General features: G+C 42.7%; 1 protein-coding gene across 5 annotated transcripts in view; it reads left to right on the top strand.

Annotated features, from left to right (window-relative positions):
• The window catches only part of lrp8 (low density lipoprotein receptor-related protein 8, apolipoprotein e receptor), a 164,200-nt gene that overhangs the window by 76,175 nt on the left and 68,506 nt on the right, over positions 1–19,519 (top strand). For all 5 annotated transcript variants that reach the window (XR_011602096.1, XM_070960132.1, XM_070960130.1 and 2 more), the window contains exon 3: positions 2,307–2,429. Coding sequence is in view for 4 of the 5 variants with exons in the window: in XM_070960132.1 (XP_070816233.1) it covers positions 2,307–2,429 (123 nt within the window). In the remaining variant the exon portion in view is untranslated. The remainder of the gene's footprint in view (positions 1–2,306; positions 2,430–19,519) is intronic.

Below are 19,519 nucleotides of genomic sequence, written 5' to 3'. Positions count from 1 at the left end.
CTGCTCATCTGCTCTTTATGTTAAGCTAAGCTAGCTCTTTCCTGACTGTAGTTTTATATTTAGCGTTCAGACAGTGAGCGTGCCATCTCTCGGTAAGAAAGCGAATAAGTGCGCTTCCCAAAATGTCAAACTATGCCTTCAAATGTTAATTGCATGCATTTTCATCTTTAATAAGGAGCCCACACAGCAGCCGTGTGCTCCAAAAGTGCAGAACCTCTTGAAATGAAGTAAGTGACAGGTGACAGGAATGAGGTCAGGTTGTTATCACTGCTCACACTGCTCACACAAACTGATGGAGAGCGCTTTGTTTCTTCCTTGGTTGCACATATTTTCATCTTAGAAACCCATCTCACGCTGTAGATGAAGCTGGAAGTGGTGTAATCACAGATGGCTGGAAGATAGTGAGCTTCAGCAGGAAAACTGTGATTTACTCCACTGTACGTCCATGCTTTACGCTCCTTTAGCCTGGCGCTCACTAACCTACATTTTCAGTTGCTTTAAACTTCGATGAGGCGGTTTAACACCAGGCTCACGTGACAGAAAATGGAACAGAAGCAGTCACAATTCCTCTCTTTACTCATCAGAAGAAAATCATTCTGACACAAACACCACCACCAAAAGCACACAGACACACACAGGGTTGTTCACGCACGCACGCACACACTTCCTTGCCATTTGTCAGCGCCCTCTCTGTACAGTATATTTCATCATGGCGAGGCAAAGGCATTGCTAACGCGCCAAGCGAGTGCTTTCTCTTGTTCAGTGGCTCTCACTGTCAAGTAGAGGGATTTTTTTCGGCCTTTCCCTGTGACAGACTCAAGTGCTTCAATTTTCCCCTTGCTTGGAGAAAGTGGCTGCACAAAACCTTTGGACTCCATCGGCTATTACTGAACTGAGCCAGATCCGGTTCTGCAAAGACCGGGCTGGACTTTGAAGGCGGATCACGGGATGGTTTTGAAGGAGCAGGTTCAGGCAGGCAGCATGAGGGTTGCTGCACTGTTCACATGTGGCATCAGTTATCCAACGCAGTGCATGTCAATGCGCTTATTCACTCTGTCTTAAAGCAAACTGCTGGGATTGAAAACAATGCTCCTCCACCAGAGCATTTATTCTTCGGATATTATTTAAATCAGTTTCATTCTCGTTGTTATTCCCAGACCAACTCTCTGCAACCTATGACACTGAAATGTAATGACTCAGTTTCAATGTCATGGAAAGAATTTCAACTATATTCCAAAATGTCAAACATCAGTATGGACTCTGCAGGAGACTGGAGACATTTTCATCCATGCTTGATCTTTGTCAAGTGGAAAACACTGTTGCACACACTCGAATGTACACGCAGGTGGGCGACTACCTTTCCTGAAGAAACTCACAAACCAAAGAAAGTCTTGGTCTGCTGCAATTCAATTCGTTGATGGGGAACAAAATAATCTGCTTTTTAATCTTTAGATGATCAAAAACTGCCCTGCTCTCTCACACATGCTCTGCAACCCTGAACATCTCTAGACATGACCGGAGGAGCTATTTGTGAGAATGCAAATGTCTGAATCAGTTGGACCGGACATTAACAGATTTTACCCTGTCTGCTTCAGAGTTCATGTGAGAAAACGGCCTCCGTCTGTAGTCACCACTCTGTAGTCTGGCTCAATGGCTCAATGCTTACGTGTTACAAGTAATAGATTATCAACACTGAAGGTTTCAGTATCTGCAGTGCCACAGATTGGAGCTGCTCCAGTGAGCTAGTGGAGCTGATGGATTAGGGAGCGCTTTTCACTCTATGAAAGTAACAACAGTGATTGTCTGACCAATAAGAATTTGGCTGGACAAGAACATATTGACCAATCAATCAATCAACCAACCAGGCGTCAGTCCTGCTGTCACAAACAGTCTCACCTGGCTAACGGCCCTAATCCACTTAGTCAACCTCAACAGAGGCTGGCCTATAAAGCACCTCGTGTCTCCTTTTAGAAGTTGCACTTGAACACACCACCAAGACTCCGGCCTGCTTCTGTTTGATGTTGGTGCTCAGGAGTAAAAAACTTTTGACATGTTTGCATAAATTTTCATCACTTAGCATCAGAGTATCCGTAGTTGTTGTTTTCTGGTTCTATTCAGACATCTCGTTCTGCGCTCCAAAGAATTTCTCCCTTTAAATATCAAAATAAAACTATATCTACCAGACAGTCACTGTCAAGAACTGGGCCTGAGTTGATTCACTGTAGTGTTATATTAATGAGCTGCAGAGAGTAGTACCTTTTCTTTGAGTCACGCAGTAATGTTGCACGATACCTTTGTCTCCACAGCAAAGAAGACATGTGCGACCACAGACTTCGCCTGTAAGAACGGCCAGTGTGTTCCTGCACGGTGGCGCTGTGATGGAGAACCAGAGTGTGCGGACGGTTCAGACGAGGCTGATGCAATCTGCAGTAAGTAGCCAAACAGACACACTGACAGACAGACACACAACCACAGACAGAGGAACAGCCATGAGCACACAGTCAGGTGGGTCAGGACACACACACATCTGACTTGTGTCAATTTTGCTACTGGCTGCAAGTGTTAAGTGTGTGTGTTTGTGCAGGTGTATGTTCATTCATGTGTGTGCGCAGTTTTAATGAAGTGAAAGTCTACCAAAACATATACACACACGCCAGCATGGTGTAATGGTTTTTGTCTCTTTTACAGTATTACAAATTGCATTTAAACTAGTTCATCTTGCACACACAAACACACACGCCGGCGCACACGCACATACATTTCCTTCAGCACAAAGCATTCCCAAGGTTGCTCGGTTTCGGTGTGTCACATTTAGCTGCGCTCCAGCCGCAGTGCCAACCTTCTTTTTCTCGCACATTGCCTCAGAAAATTACTTTCCGTCGCTTTTCTTTGTCGGCTGCACCATCAGATGCAGCACATCCATACATGGTTCGATCAAGGCCACGGAGGGTAGGAGAGTGGACAGGATGCTTCTTTTATAATATTTCCATAGAGCACGCTTCGAAAAGTGACAATCAGAAATGCTCACCCTTGAATGTTTATCCGTTTCTCACATATTTGTGATAAAGGAAAAGATTTTCCGTAACTTTCATGCTCATGTGTTCAGTCATGCGGTGTGTTTAAAGGCATTTTTGTGTTGTGTGCAGGTTCGTATACAGCAGGTATTTCGTCAGTTTAGTCAGACCGTCTTGCTGCTGCCCCTTCAGAAAGTAAAGCAGTTTCTGTAGAGGACAATTCAGCCAATATAACTAAAAACTTCTTTGTGTACCTGTGTCTTCCACATTTCCTAATGGATATGGCCGACATAAACATGTGCAGCACCTTACAAGTTTCACTGATTAGTTATTAATATAAATGGATTTAAGTCGTAATCTGATGATCCATTTAAGACACCTATGGAAAAGTGCTATTGAGTTAGTCACCAGGAGACCATTTATCCTGCACTGAAATACTCAAAAACATCAGCTTGCATGACTTAAAAGCTTGTGTTCTCAGCATCCCCTGGCATCATTATGAAAAATGGACCAAAGCCCAAAACAGGCCTTACCTGTTACACTCTTGCTTATTAGGTTGCCACGCTGTGAGGTCGCTTGCTGCCGCGATTATGAAAAATGGAACACTGCCCACTGTGATTATTGGAATTTTTAATCAGGAGAGGTAACCTGCTATTCAGAGGTGGGAACTGAACTGCAAAGAGGTGTGATGGGTGTGAATTGGGGCAGGGAGGTCATAGACAGCGCGTGTGCTTTTGTGCTCGGGTTAGAGGAGTCAGAGAGAGAGTGATGATGAGGCTAAAGAAGTGTGAGGACTGATATTGGCAGCTTAAAAGGCTTTGAAAGATGTGAACATTTAATTTGGATGGGAGGTTCTTAACAGGCGTTTGGAAATGTATAGAGGTAGAGGTTAAATTAGTATTCTTATACAAGAGGCTTTTAAGAAGATAATCATAGTTTTGGAAGTTGATGTGTCTTTTCTTATTTTAGCTTGATAAAGCTTCACGTTCATGGTAAAGAAAAAGGGGCCTTTAAGTCTTCAGTGGCTTTGAAGAAGTCAGCTAATGACTGAATGAGAAAAGACTTAATAATAGTTTTATAAAATACAAGAGAGAAGGAGACAATACTGATTGATGAATTGATTTTTGGAGAGGCTGTGACACAAATATCAAGATTGCTAATGTGCGATTTGGTACATTAGGGTGGCACCGTGGCACGGTGGCGTGGTGGGAACACTGTCGCTTCACAGCTAGAAGGTTCCGGGTTCGATTCTCGCTGTGGGCAGCGGGGCATGCCTTCGGTGCCTGCTGCTCGAGGAAAGGGTCCTTTCTGTGTGGAGTTTGCATGTTCTCCCCATGTTCACCTGTACCTCCACCTCCACCTATACCCCCACTAAAAACATGCAAGAAGATCACCACCTGACCAATGGTGACGAAGAGAGTTGGGTCCCCGGGTGCCAGTCGGCTGGCAGCCCACCACTCCTGGTCTGCCGCGGAGGAAGGCGGACCAAGGATGGATCAAATGTGGAGAAAGAATTTCACTTGCATGGCATGTGCAGTCCTGTGTGCTGTGTCAGTTTCTTCTTCTTCTTCTTCTTCTCCTTCTCCTCCTCCTGGTGAAAGTAACCCATACTATATACCAGTGTTTCTCAATTCCGGTCCTCAGGCCTCACTGCCCTGCATGTTTTAGATATTCCTCTCCTCCAACACACCTGATCCAAACAATCGTCATCAAGCTCTGCAGTGGCCTGATAACGAGCCGATCATTTGAATCAGGTGTGTTGGAGCAGGAAACATCTAGGAAACAGTGTTTTAGGTTCCGAACGTCACAACATGCGACTGAATACTTAACATCATGTGAGCTACTTATGTTTACACTCGCGCCCATAAGCTTGGCATAGTTATGATGCACTCGACGGCGGATTTATCCAGGCTCATGTAAACGACAACATTTTTGAAAACGATGTTGTGCGCATGATGTTATTTTTGAAAACAGAGGGGCCACAATATCCATTTTCCAAAATACCCTGCTACATGTAAACTTAGGCTGCGATTTTTGCCACATCTGACGATCCTTCAGACTTGGTTGGTATCTCATCTTCTCACCTGTACCTGTCTTGGTAGATTTTACCGAGTTTGGAAGTCCTCTCATTAGCAATCAGCAGAGTGGTATGAGGCTCTGTAGGCATCATGAGAGAATTGTTCAACGTTTCACAGGGATTCACTTATTAATCTCACACGTAACAGCGTCTCCTCCAAAGACAGTGTAAGTTACAGAGCAGAAAGACTGGAGGTCAGCCTTTCCACTTCAGTCTTATCACAAAACTTTCCATATGGCTGTAACTACAGGCCAGCTCCTATTTGCAATTTATATTAAGATGATTTTCAAAGAGGTGATCAAAGAGCCCTTTGAAGATTCTCAAAGTAATAAGGCTGATTGGAATAGGCCAAGGACATGTGTGGCAGTGCGTGTGCCTGCGTGCACATGCCTATAAAGGGTACGTGTGTGCGTCTGCGTGAGCATGTGTATAAAGCTAGAGTCAATGCTTATATTTAGTATTCATCTCAATGTGAATCTGTAAGTCATTTCATCAGATTAGTGGACTTGTGGTTTGGTCTCATTATGTCTAATCAAGGTCAGATGCTGTGAGAGCTGTTAACTTTCTCAGCCACATTGATCCTCACAGCTGTGTGTGCGTGTGCATGCAGCAGATTGTGTGCACGATTTTGCATGTTTATGCTTTTATCGGAGCACAGCATAGTGTATGTACACGTGGTGAAAGTAGCACTCGAGTTGAGCAATTTTTAGAAATGGCATCACAAAATTGTTCGTGGATCATCCAGTGAATGCAGCTCCTGAACAATGAAGTCACTTTGTTTTTCTGTCCCTGTAAACAGAGGGGTGACGTATTAAAACAAAAGCAAGCATAAAACATTGCAGGAAGCTGTCACAAGACACCAGAACAGCTCCAGTGAGCTTTGGCATCCCTGGAACACCGTTCTTCCAACAGAGACTGTAATAGAGAGCACTTTGTAACACTTCAGCCTGTAATCTCCCATAGGTACCATTCACTGACTTCTAATGCTCTGTATGGAAGCATCTGCACTCGTTTTGACACAAAAAAGTGACAAAGTAAAGTCTTGAAAATGAGTGGAGAAATGGATCCCCCAGCCCTAACTATCACCGCCACCTTGTTTCATCTCATTCGATTGGATCAGGCCTCTTGTTTCCGTGCTTTCTTCCTTGTCCTGAACGCACAGATCCGTCTATCTTTCTATCCGTTTGCTATCCTTGGACCCTCTGAACCTTTCCCTATCACATCCTCTTCTCTGTCCTCTTGGTCTTCCCCTCTTGTATGTCCTCCACTTTCTGATCTGAGTTCAGTTTGAGTAATGCCTTTGATTGAATTGATTTCCCTGGGAGGGAATCGATGGGCTGATCCCCAAGACCTCTGGTCGACTGCTGATTAACTATGGACCTCCAATGACGCCTAGAAAGTACACACACACACACACACACACACACACACACACACAGAGGCTCCTCAGGAGTTGTCTGTAATTACACATCTTGAAATGAATCTGGGCCTGGGGGGGGATTCTGCAGAAAATGCTCAATCAGATGAGTAGTGGATGGTGCATGAAAGCGCATGCGTGTGTGCACACAATGTTCTGCAGTGCAGACATCATCCCTCAGCCATAGCTGTGGCAGCTAGGGCTGTCAAAATAGTGCAAAAATAACATTTGATTATTCTTTACACTCAGTTTAGTACCATTTGAATATCTGTTTTAGTGCATTATGTCCAGAAGAGTGCAAACCAATAAAGCGAGAGACATATTTGGACAGTATTTCAACGTGTTGTACAATTATTTGCTCGTTTCAGCTTGACCTGCATTTCATTTTCAATCACTGAAAGTGACGTAATGTGCAAAGGTGCCAGTCCACATGTCCTACAAGGTTTCAATTCCCCTGTCAAACAGGGCAAATTTCATCACATATTATCTGATTATGGACCCCATTTTTCCATGTTTTTATGTCCACATGACTGATAGTTTTTTCATTATTGAATGAGATCGCTGCAGCCAGCAGACCCGAAACAGATGCACTGTCATCCCGGGGGACGTTAGCGCACCTTCATTGTACGTCCACTAAAAGTGTTCTTGGATTGTCTGGCAGCATTATGGAAAGGATCCCCACAGAGAAGCCTTTTGGTTAAAGAGTAAAATCCATCTCGTTTGCCGCTGTATCGCTCTCGCTAAAGCCACCAGACTCCATTCACAGAAACAGAAGTTTTCCCAACATGAAACACGCTTCAGTCAAACATGACAGAAACAAAATAAGAAACCCTTCTTGGCTCATTCTTACACTGTTCCAACAATCAACAACATCATCAATCATCAATCAGTGACTCTGCTTTGGTCAAAATAAAGAGGATAGAGAGGAACTTTATTAAAAATGTACAATTAAATGTCTTAAAACCAGTAACTCACACACAGGCAACCAAAGAATCAAGTTAATGTTCATTATTTACCGTGAGAGAAACTTTTTATTCCTGCACGGTCGAGCACCAATTTTCACTTTCCACTCTCTTGAACATTAAACATCCTGATCCGTAAGATAATGGATGTGAAGCGAATTAACAATTGTTAAACATTCTTAATGTATCTAATCCAGGAAATCTTACTCGATAACTCAATTACACATAATCATTCATTTTCAAGCACTGACTACCATCCGGTCATCTGGAAGTTTTTTCATAACTGTTAAATATCCTTAATGTGCTTCGCTGTGGGGCGCTCATGTTCATAATCCACGTACCAGGCATCAGAGCTTTGATTTTCTGAAGTCTAGACAGTACAAAGTCAGCATCCATTTTCTCTGAGTGGCATCAGGAAGATCCTGCAGTCTGACAATCAGTGCTGATTGGAGGAGCTGCAAAGACTCTCTCAAGCCTTTTTTAAACTCCATCTTTATGTGTGTGCACTCCTCTGGCTCTGCTGCTGCATATCAACGTACACTCTAGGGATTAAAGTGAGCCCTTCTCGCCACCCAAGTGTCCCTCTGTAGATAAACGTTATTGAATTGCAACATCAGGCGCTCAGCCAGCCACACTCAGCCTCGCACTGGACCAACGCGTGACACTCTTTACGGTCCCCGCTTTGCAGTGATGCTTGTAAACTTTGGATACGGAGAGAAAACTGTTGAAGAGTGCTCAAGCTTTGTATTATTTGGAGGATATTTTATATTCATAGCATAAAGGTCTGGTATCATCAGGAATCTAATCGTCAGCCCACTCAGCCCACTCAGGCATATTCCAAACTCAGAGGAATGCCGACTAAGGCTGCGCTGAAAGGCCTCTGAACTCATTGTGAAACATAATTGGGGGGGAGAAAGACAAACACAAACTGGAAATTTGATAACTTTAGAAGTCAAGTGATCTCACTTCACACAACATGGTGGAGGAGCTTATTGAGATAAAACGGAGAAAACAACAATCTTATTTCCCTTGAGCTCTGCTATGATTTTAAAGCAGTTAGATTTACTTTCATTTGAAAGACAAAAGTACTCGGCACCGCACTCAGAACAAACATCCGTGTGATAGTCAAACGTGTCGGCGAGTGTTTTGAATGCAGCATTTCACCTTGCTTATGTTTTTAACACAGCACTCTTTACTGATCGTCTGATTAGATCTTCTCGCCATCTTCCCCAACACCACGGGGCATTAAAACTGCAATAATTTCAAACTTTGCTACTTATTTCATTCCATGTGATGAAACCCATTCATCTCAAGACACAAACTGTCAAAGCAGAGCCTTTCATCACAGCATGACTTCTCCCTCGCTTTTTGTAGCCTTGATTTATAGAGCTCATATTGAGTCACTACTGACTTCTTCAATTTCTGCTTCAAACGGTAATTAAACCACTGCTGAGGAAGAGCTAGTGGAGATATTGAAATTGGACAGACAGCTGGAGGGACACCTGCTCCTGGCCTTGGTACTGCTTAGTAAAACAGGTATTGCATCTTCTTAAGTCTTGAGTCTAATGAATGTGCGGGGGGCAGGGGGGAGGGGGTATAATTTGTCAGTCATGATTGCAGGATGTTCATTACTGATGACAATGATTGCTCTTTGATGACATGCCTGCATTAAATTCCTGTGTGGATGCAAGGCTGGTACTATTACGGCTATTTTTAACCATGCTAACTTTTACCTACTTTGTGTTTCGAGCCAGTGAACAAATGTTGACATGCTAACATGCTAAACTGAGAGGGTGTAAGAAGATTGTCATTGTCAGTATTTCAGCTTGTTCATTTTAGCATTTTCTTGAGTTTAATACAGCCAAGAATGCGTTTTTGCAAGAAGATAAAAGGTCTGAAAGGTTGAAGAATATTATTTATGCATTGTATTTTTTTATTTGTGGTGAGCAGCTTTTTATACAAAGGTGACCCACTGCACATGCAAGTCTCATGTAAATTTGCATTTAAAAAAAAAAACAATTAATTTAATCAAAGAGAAATCTGATGTTTAATAATCCGGCACTGGCTCAAGATATCAGTCTGTGACGCCAGCTGTCCTTTGGCAACAACTTAAGTTGAAAGTTGAACTTGTGCAGCCCTCCGCCTTCATCTCTCTCTGTCCCCGCTGTCATCAGTTCCACCTGCTCCTGTGTACTGAGGTGGGATTTTCCTTGTCTGTGTCTGCAGAGACAATAGGCAGGTCAGCATATTATAGCACGGAGGAAAGAGGTTGTGCCAGTTAATTATTTTGGAATATGAACGGGAAGGATTCAGTGAGTTGCATTGTTGGACGGCTTCAATTTCATGCTTGAGGCAGCGGTAGCGCCAGGCGTAATTTCCCAGGTGGCCCCACTCTCTCTCTCTCTCTCTCTCTCTCTCTCTCTCTCTCTCTCTCTCTCTCTCTCTCTCTTTACCTGTACAAGACATTCGCAGATGCGCACAAAAAATCAGACAGAAAAAGACACAGTCCTATGTAGTTGTAGAACGTGTGCATGCGTGTGTGTGTGTGTGTGTGTGTGTGTGTGTGTGTGTCTGTGTGTGTGTATGGTGCATGCATTTTTCTATCCTGGTGGGGTCCGACGCCTGAGATATCACTCACACTGTGGTACGTGTGTGTGTGTGTGTTTGACTGGAGAGTATGAGAGTGTATTTTGAGGTCACTCTGATCTTCTACTTCAGAGTCAGAGTTGTGTAATTTGTCTTCAGTCTCTTGCTACATATTCTTTAAATGGGGTCCTCTGTTGCCCTGAGCTGAATTTCACTCACTGGTGCCACACACACACACACACACACACACACACACACACACACACACACACACACACAAATGCAGACACACGTGCCGACCTTTCTTAACTACAGTCATTCACTTTCTTTTCATCCTTTGGATAGTTTGCTGTGATTGAAATTGTTGTTGTCTGTTTCAGTGGCAACTATAATCAGTTGGCAGATTTCAAAGAAACAAAACTACCTCTGAGTCACTTCTTTGACTGGCTGAACATTGCTGTGACTGCATGTAATGTATTGCTTCAGTTCGAAAAGGGGACCCTGTATTCATGTCCTCAGTACATGCACAGTAATACAGGCATGAACATCCAGCTGTTTCGTGTCTGCACACTGGGCTGCTGAGTTTCACATGTGTACAGAGGTTTCTACAGGATGCAATCCCACAATAAAGGTCCACCTACTAGCTTTTTCCGGGCTTTCAACCATGTCACATGGTCTTCATTAGCAGATGGAGTTTGCTCAATTGTCAGTGAAATGTGAAAAAAAGAGTGAGTGGTTGTTTTGTCAAATGACCAGGGTGGAAAATGAGCTGTCATGCTTTGTTTGGTTAACATGCCTGTGAATATTCTCATTCATCCAGGTCATTGTAAGCTTCAGGGCATTCAATCGATCGCAACTGGACTTTGTCAGTTTGTCTTGGAAGACGTTTCGCCTCTCATCCGAGCAGCCTTCATCAGTTCATGCGCACCAGACTAGATAGGACAGCTCTAGTCCAATGAAATGGTGTTAGATTCAAGTATTTATCCTTTGAGTGAGGCCAACCCCCAAAACCAAGGATGGTATCACTCTATTGTGAGGCAAACGATCCCCCATTAAGGTAGGGCAGGGTGCAACCCTTGGGTGTCAACGACAGTTGTCTGCCTCGTTAGTGTCCCATTCTTGTCATTGGGAGGCTCCTTGAGCATGTGTGTATGGCTTTGTTGTTTATTTTCAGAGGCTAAGTTTTTGAATCTCTTTGGAAGAGATGAAAGGACAGCATTGTATGTGGGAGATAGGTGGTCTCAGACCTCCCCCTCTGTTCAGAGATGGTTTTTCATCCATGTCAAGGTCGATTGAATGCCCTGAAGCTTGTTTGGTTAAGGTTAGAGAAAGATTGTGGTCAGGCTTAAAAGTAATCAACATTAGCCGTTTAGTAAGAGACGTTTTCTCTGGTGTCGAAGTCACAAGCTTTGTGCATCCAACCACCCACCCCACCTCCTCCCTAACACTGGGGTTATGGTTAGGGTAAGTCTCCAGGAAATGAATGTAAGTCAACATAATGTCCCCAGAAGTGATGAAAACCTAACATGTGTGTGCGTGTGTGTGTTCGCCTGCTCATAAATAATTGAAGAGAGAATACTGACAGTGAGTTTAATGTCACCCTAGAAGTTGCTGGAAACAAACCTCCAAACATTAAAGGTCATTTCTGCCTTTCTCTCCCTCCCTCTCCTCATATTTAAGCCCATCATGTCAGGCCTTCACGTGCATTGTTCTGCTTACCTTGCTGTATCTCGTGGCATCCCATTAACCACAAATGTCTTTACCTTGATTTATGTCAGTAATAAGTTAAAGTGTATTGATCCCGTAAGGAAGATACAAATATCCACCCAACCACAACATACACAACAAGAAATTGCATTTTATCTGCTATATGATAGCAATAGTCTGCAATAATGACACCCAGGAAGCTAATCCTAAAAAGCTCTGCGAGGAAGACCCAATATATGAGAAACATCGAAAACCAAAAAAAAGAATCCGTATCGGAGTCTGTAAGTAGTCTTTTATTGATATTGCTCCCATAGGTGACAGAGAAAAATGTCATAGATTGAGTGATAGACAGGACGGTTTAATGAACCAGTTCGAGGTACTCTAGGTAGTGTTTTTAAGTTTTTTTGTTTTTGTTTTAAGGATAAGGATTTTTTTTATCTAATATTGCCTTGATTCCTTGAAAGTAAACAATTCATTTTGAGTCACAGCTTATAACAGCTTCCCATCGCTCAGATGTCAGTGTTGTGGCTGTGTAGAAACTGCTGTTTACAGCAAATCTGCTTCCTTGTTTACATTGTACATAGCAATCAAACAGAGAAAACCACCTATGCAGCAACAGCCACCATGTGATTTTTCCATCAATTCCATTCTTCCGTTCAATTAGTGACCCTTGCTCTTGCCTGGTCCCCATTGATTGGTGGTCAATATGTTTTTGCTCTCAGAGGGCGTCTGGTGCAGCCTGAACAGTCTGACGGGATTGTTTTTCCCAGTGTTTTGGTCATGTTTTTAAGGACCCACGCGTAATATCCATTAATTTTTCATGTTTTTTCCCCTTCATTTAGCCAGGATGGGCCAAAAAAAATGCAAATCTTTTTCCTTTTTGGTTCTATTTTATTTTCATATTCCATTTTTCCCAAGGAAACCATAAATTATATCACTGCACCACAGACCTGCTGCCATTTAGTCGGTCAAAAGGCAGACTTACGATGAATCATATGAACCAGATGCAGAAGAGCAAACGGAGGAAGATGCAGCTGTAAGCAGTGGCATTGCCTATAATCTTAAAGCTGGTCCATAAAGGGCCACATTAAGAGATAAATAGCTGGATGGTAAAATACGAAACAGCTTTTTGTATAAATCAACTATATAATAGAAAAGTGGCCCCTCGGTGCAGCAGGCATCAGTATAAAACTTCTGTTTTTGCCTTTGCACAGTTAATAAATATAACATAAAATTGACGCCCAGGACCATGCCCACTGAGGCACGCACACGCACTGTGGAGTTGTTGTTTTCAACCATTCTGTGTGGGTTTCCACATTTTCCTCTGACTCAAATTAATTGTGCGGGAAATTATTTTGCCAGACTGAATCAAAATTCTGCCATTTTTCAGGCCACTAAACTTGCTAAAGCGTGTAATTTATCTGAGCCTACCTGTCATTGCAATGACTTTGAAAGGCAACTTTACACAGCCAGTAGCTGTCTCGTAATAATAGAAAAGTCCGTTCAGAAGCCTTCAGAAGTCAACAACGCTCTCCACATAATTTGCCTGCCTGTTTTAATCTTCACACCCCTGCCTTTGTGCCCCAACCAAGACTTTGAGTAAACTGCCACAGAGGAAATAAGCTCAGAGTTCCCTGGTCAAGTTCAGCCCCACACTCTGCATCCCAAAACAGAGGCTCTGACTCTCCTTCTCCTTCCTTTTGTCTGGCTCCCTCTCCTGCAGTCTCTCATTGGTTGAGATGTGGCACTAGCCACCGGCGGTATTTTTAATGCCCAATGTGTCGTCTACTAAACAAGCATTAAGAGGGGCCTGTTGGAGGAAAGTGGCAATTTCCTATGAGAGCGCTGGTGTCGCACTGTATTTCTTCCCCCCACGGCACTGACAGACCCACAGTCGAGACCGTGCTAATGGTTCCACATTTAACAAGCCTCCTCTCCTTCACATAGCCTTGAGAGAGAGAGAGAGAGAGAGAGAGAGAGAGAGAGAGAGAGAGAGAGAGAGAGAGAGAGAGCATCCACTCCAATTTAGCTTTACAGCAGCATCGACTCCAGACCCCCTGAAAAACAAATTGTACCAGGTGAGAGACACGAGAAATCTCACAGAAACTGACCCTATAGGTGCGTTTACATCCACCTGTCTTTATACACATTTTATAATAGTAGGAATATTGCAATAAAGGTTTTTACACTTGAATCAGATGGAAATGTTGGTGCGTCACAAAGGAGAACATTTGATAGAAGCTGATTTTTTTTTCTCATAGGATCTGTATGTTAATGTGTCCTAACCACAGACAGGACTGTGCACTGTAACCCTGGACTTTGTGTGCCCACCATCCACCCCGACCACGGCCCTGCGACTCCATTGCCGCTGTACTGCAGTGCATAATGCAGTGTTTCACTCACTCAGAGAAACATTGCCTCCGAACATAATCCAGGCGGCAATTACATTTGTCACTGCAATGTAATTATGAATGCAAATTATTTGTATATAGATGTAATCATTTCTAGGAGACAGGGTCGTGTTTGTCTATCCCCACAGCGGCTTTTCAAAACCCCACACGGTGCATGTGGATCAAAGGAAACAAATGCATTCATTCACTCTGATTAAAATGTATTCTGCATATAACATGCACAGTATCTAAATGGCAGCATCATTCTGTCCACTGTCTGTCAATCTGTCTTGGCTCTTCATTGCCCTCCTTCCTTGTTTTGTTGCCATCCCACTACTTTCTCCTTTCTCTGCACCTGCTCGCTCTGATCATTTTTTTCTCTCCTCTCTCTTGACTTTGATCTTTCTCTCCCCAGCAGACCCCCCCCCCTCCCCACATCAGGGCTGCAATAATAGGAGATCAACGTTCCAATGAAAGCCACTAATCAACACTAACCTTCATTTAAAATGTAATCTGATATTAACCACATACGCCCTTTCCGTAAATTGGATTTCACATTTGAAGGACAAGGGGGGTGTGGGGGGGTGCAGTTACGGCAACATTTCAAGGCAGGATGTAGCAGGTCGGCCTTGGTCTCAATGTCCAAACTCCTTGTTTATATTCAGCGGCAAGGGGTCGACCAACTAAACCAAGACTTAAGAGTCATAACGTACACAGATGTGTTAAAGGGACATAACATCCTTTTTATATGGAATATTTAAAACCTGCTTTAGTTGTAGTAGATTAGCAACTACCAGTCAATAATCCAGTGAATTCCTGTAGGGGATCACTTCACATGAAAGACAACATTTTGATGATGCTGGCCTCAAGTAACATCCATCTTACAGTGCTAATAAGAACCTCCACCAAAGACGTGGAGTCACTGTAAAGGTTAGTGCCAAATTCAGAAAACTGAAAACATGTATCCAACGTCTCTCTGGTCCTTTTACCATCCTCCACTTCCATTGCCTTCCTCATTTTCCATGGCCATGAAAACGTCATGCTCCAGTTCTCTGTGTGCCATGTGAGGATATGCAAAACACACACACTCATGCATTCACACATGTATTATGTACCCATGCTTACAAACAAGCAAAGACACACACTCTGTCATGCATACACAAATATACAGTATGTTACCATCCTTACACCTACAGCACATCCATATGCAAACACATATGCATTTTAATCCATGCATACACAAATTATTCCATGCTTGTGTGGGTTACACTTACACACATGCATGCACATACACACAGTCAATCATGTTTTGGTGACATTATGGGTCGTCATAAGGAAGGCGAGTCCCCACAGCGTGATTTTGTAATCAGATTTATGTCTCCACAAAAACACTCTCAAAAATAACTCAGATAAAGCCATTTTGCCTGTGAATTGAGTGTAAGCTGGATGAAGCATTCTCCTCATGCACATCACAAGTGATGCGTTGTTTTGTAGACTGACTTGACGTCTTGACGTCAGAGCTGAGGAATTGCCATTGACCTGTGAAGTTAGATTTGCTTTGCATGTGGGTGCCTCAACTTGTTTTATCCATTTTCTTAACTTGACAGCTCACACTAATCCTCTGAGGCAAGCTTCACATCAAGTGATAGATTTAGGTTTCAAAGAGAAAAAATTGTTCCTTTTAGAAACTGTGTGCAGGACAATGATGGTTTCTATGTTTACTTCTCAAAACTTGTCCAAGGGTAAGTACAGTGGACATTCAGTCATGCTCAAACTTTATCTGTGCACAATATGAGAGAGGTGAACCACAAAACACAAGAACATGTAAGGCATCTAACTTTCATTGTCAATCAATCAGTGGATTTTTTTGTGACTAATTGTTTATCACTTAGTGAAAAATGCCCATTGCAACTTCCCAGAGTCCAAGGTGACATCTTCAAGTGTCAATTCCTAACATCTGAGAAGCTGGCATGAGAGAATGTTTGACATTTCTTCACTACTTTTTCTTTAAAAATGACTTCAAAACTTATGTATGTAGACTATTATTCCTGAGCCATTTAGATTTTTTTTTTTTTTTTTATAGTCTTTAGACTCCATCTCCCCTGACTAGTTATAGTAAAATCAGCTCAGAGAAAGAAATAAACACAAGCTAACTGCACTTCAAAACATCTGCTCCTCTGAGACTTCACCCTGGGAGAGTGAAGATTCCTACAGGGCACAGCCCAAAAAAATACACACAAACTGCTACGCTCCTACACTTACCTTAACAAGCCTGTGAGGATGAGATCACTGCTTGGAACGAGGTTAATGAGCCTCACCGTGACAATAGGACTCACTGCAACCGATCAAACCATTGGACTTGCAAAGTCCTTACAAGCCAAATAATTGGCTGATCCATACATCTCTAATCTTGTATGAATCATTGATGCATATGAGCGCTCTGCAAGCTTAAGGCTCCCCTGCCTCCTGTCCTTTGTCTTCTCCAGCCTTTTCTTCTCCTTTTATAAAGGTTACAGCTCGAAAAGAAAAGCATTTCATTCATAGTGCATGCAGCGCAGTTCCCGAAAGAGCTTAGCTGTGCGCCCACTACAAGCTCTCCACTTATTTGAATGAAATTCCAGACGCTGCAATTAGAACAATTTATTCATTGTGGTCTGCATCTCCCAATCTCTGTTGTGTTAGGATACTATCCAGCCCACATCTCTAAATGGATTACTGCATAACCTGGAGGGGTTTGTAGTACATAATTTTAGGCTGATGTGGTGTTCTTTGTGCATTAATGTGCGTGTTTATGTGCCTGTACTTGGTGAAGAGTTTAAGAGCTGAATAAGTCAGTGACCAAACGAGAGTTTAATGTCTAGTGTGTGTGCATTTGTAGGCCCTCGGGTCACAAGAGGCCCCAATTTGATCAGATTTCAACCCATCAACCCGACACTGCTGTGCCTCTCTCTTTGAGTGTGTACTTTCTTCCTCTAATTGCCTTGTTTTCAGTTTGCATTGATATTCTCCATCCTGTGACCAATATCTGACCCCACCTCCCCTCCCCTTTTACGCCTCACTCTATTTTCCTTTTGTGCCCTGCTTTATTCCCTCCATCCTCACACATCCTCCATCTCCATCCTTTCTCCCTGCTTCTTTATTGTCCAGGTTAATCCAGGAAACTGAGGCTATGAATAAAGATATCAGCTTGAGAAATACTAATGTTAATTGCCTGGCATATATTAAATTGTCTAAAGGTAAAGGGCTGAAATTTCATATGGTCTCCATAAAGCAGAGTGAGTTACCAGGGTGGTCCAGTAGACGGCCGTGTATTGATTCAAGGGATGCTTTAGCCCTGTTTTTACTGCAGAGTGGCCAAGCGATAAAAGTTTACTGTTCTCAAGCAGGCGCTTACCAATTTACGATGCAACCTCATGGCTGAAACTTGAATTTAATTATCCTATTTCACAGATGATCAGCTGTTATGGACCCCCTGTTAGTTTAGATTTAATTGATGATGTGTCAAACACATCCAAGAAAACATTTCAGTGTTCTTATTCTCACTCACTTATAGATTATCATTGTCATTATTTGTGGTAATTTCTGGATCTTGTGGTGTTCATGTCGTGTGCTACTATGACACTTGTAGAGGTTGTCACACGTTGATAAAGTGAAAATAAGATATTGACACATTACCCATTCTAAAGAAAGTGCCTGTGCCTTTATATTTTTATGATATTAAACTGCGATGTGGAGCCAATTAGTATTCACAGCAGTGCAGAGAATCTGGGCTTTCAGAATTTTCCACGGATGTGATGAGACCATGTTTCTCAGGTGTTTGCATAAAAAGACGTTAAAGCATGGTACTTCATCAGTCAGCGCTGTGCTGTCTAGAGTGCATGGGAATTCAGTGTACCTTTAAGTATTTTAAATTCATGCAACTATAATCCCTTGTGCCAGACCGGGATAAATCATCTGTAAGCTTCCAGAACTTCCCATTCAACATATTATCATATACGTTCCTCCCATGTGCCTTTATTTTGACACGTTGCCTCACTTTGCCTTAAGGATGACTCATATTACCTCACGGCCTCAGACACACACCTCATGATAAATAAATTATCGTAGCATTACCCTGCGAGGCTACAAGCTGTCTGAATCAATCACCTGGGAGGCTAGCTTTGATGCTAGGCAGACAGCTAGAGAGTGGACGTTGTGCCACACCACAATACTCCACTCCCCTCCCTCCTTGTGAAGGGAAATTAAGGAGGTAGTTAATCAAAAGTTCATTAGCATACAGCGCCTTGCTCAAACCTCCCCGTACCCTGCTCATAATAGTCACTTAGGCAGGCCGTATGAGGAGAATATCAAGTCTGCACCACGGCTGGTTGTGAACCTGTTTGGATTAAAATACTGCATTGTCCCTTATGTGCCAAATGAGTTTTCTAACCCCAGGACCAGAAAAACCTATTTCGAATCCACTGCACAATTTCCAAATTTCCCAACAAATATTTTAGAAAATAGATTTGCTTTCAAGGACAGGCTTTTTTTTTCTCTAAGTAAAATCCAAGAAAACCATAACATCTCCAAGATTTCTTTCATATCCTATTAGCTAATGCGAATTAAGCTTGTGCCAGCTGCCTTACACTTTGCAACATGAACTTCTGCTAATGAAGCTTGTGTAAGTTTAGTTTAGTTTGGTGACTCTGGTTTAAAAGCGTAGCTATTGCATGCTGACAGTCACAGGAGAAGACAGTCCCTTCATTAGTGGGGTTTAATGTATTCAAGAGAGTCATTAGTAGGGTAATAGAGCATTACATTGGCTGTTTCTTCTTTTTGTTTCATAATGATAATTCCAGGTGTCTTTTCACAACATTACTCTCCTCCATCTTGATCCATTATAGCGGCCTTGCCACGTGTTACAGGAACCTGATTTGCTTATCATTGATTTTCTCGGATGATAACTTCTGCCCCATTTAACAGAAGTAAAATTCCCGTCTTATCCTCTGCCACTATCTAATATAGGGTGATACTGAGAAAACAGCCTGATACACTGACAGGCAAATCACTGCTAACCCAGGCCGACTGTGAAATAAATATATCAGTCGGTTGTAGCATAATTAAAAGGGCACTGGGCTGGATCTGTTGAGGATCATATGTCTGTATGTGCCATAGAAGTGGGTGCTGAGAGAAAAGACCTGACCAGGTCATCTGGTCAGGTGTGTTTGTTTATCTGTTGGCTTTACATTGATGTAACCTGGATACATTCACTGACAGCACACGCTTGTTTTGACCCTGTTTCACAGTCATTCGATAATACACCCACCTGGGAGCCACCGTGTCCCACCACCGTTCCTTGTTGCTCGCCACCAAGCAGCTCCACTGGA

This window comes from Chaetodon trifascialis, chromosome 4 (genome assembly GCF_039877785.1).
Source record: "Chaetodon trifascialis isolate fChaTrf1 chromosome 4, fChaTrf1.hap1, whole genome shotgun sequence".
Classification (NCBI taxonomy): Eukaryota; Metazoa; Chordata; class Actinopteri; order Chaetodontiformes; family Chaetodontidae; genus Chaetodon; species Chaetodon trifascialis.
Note: the sequence above shows the minus strand (reverse complement) of the source record. Positions and strands in the feature narration are given on the sequence as shown.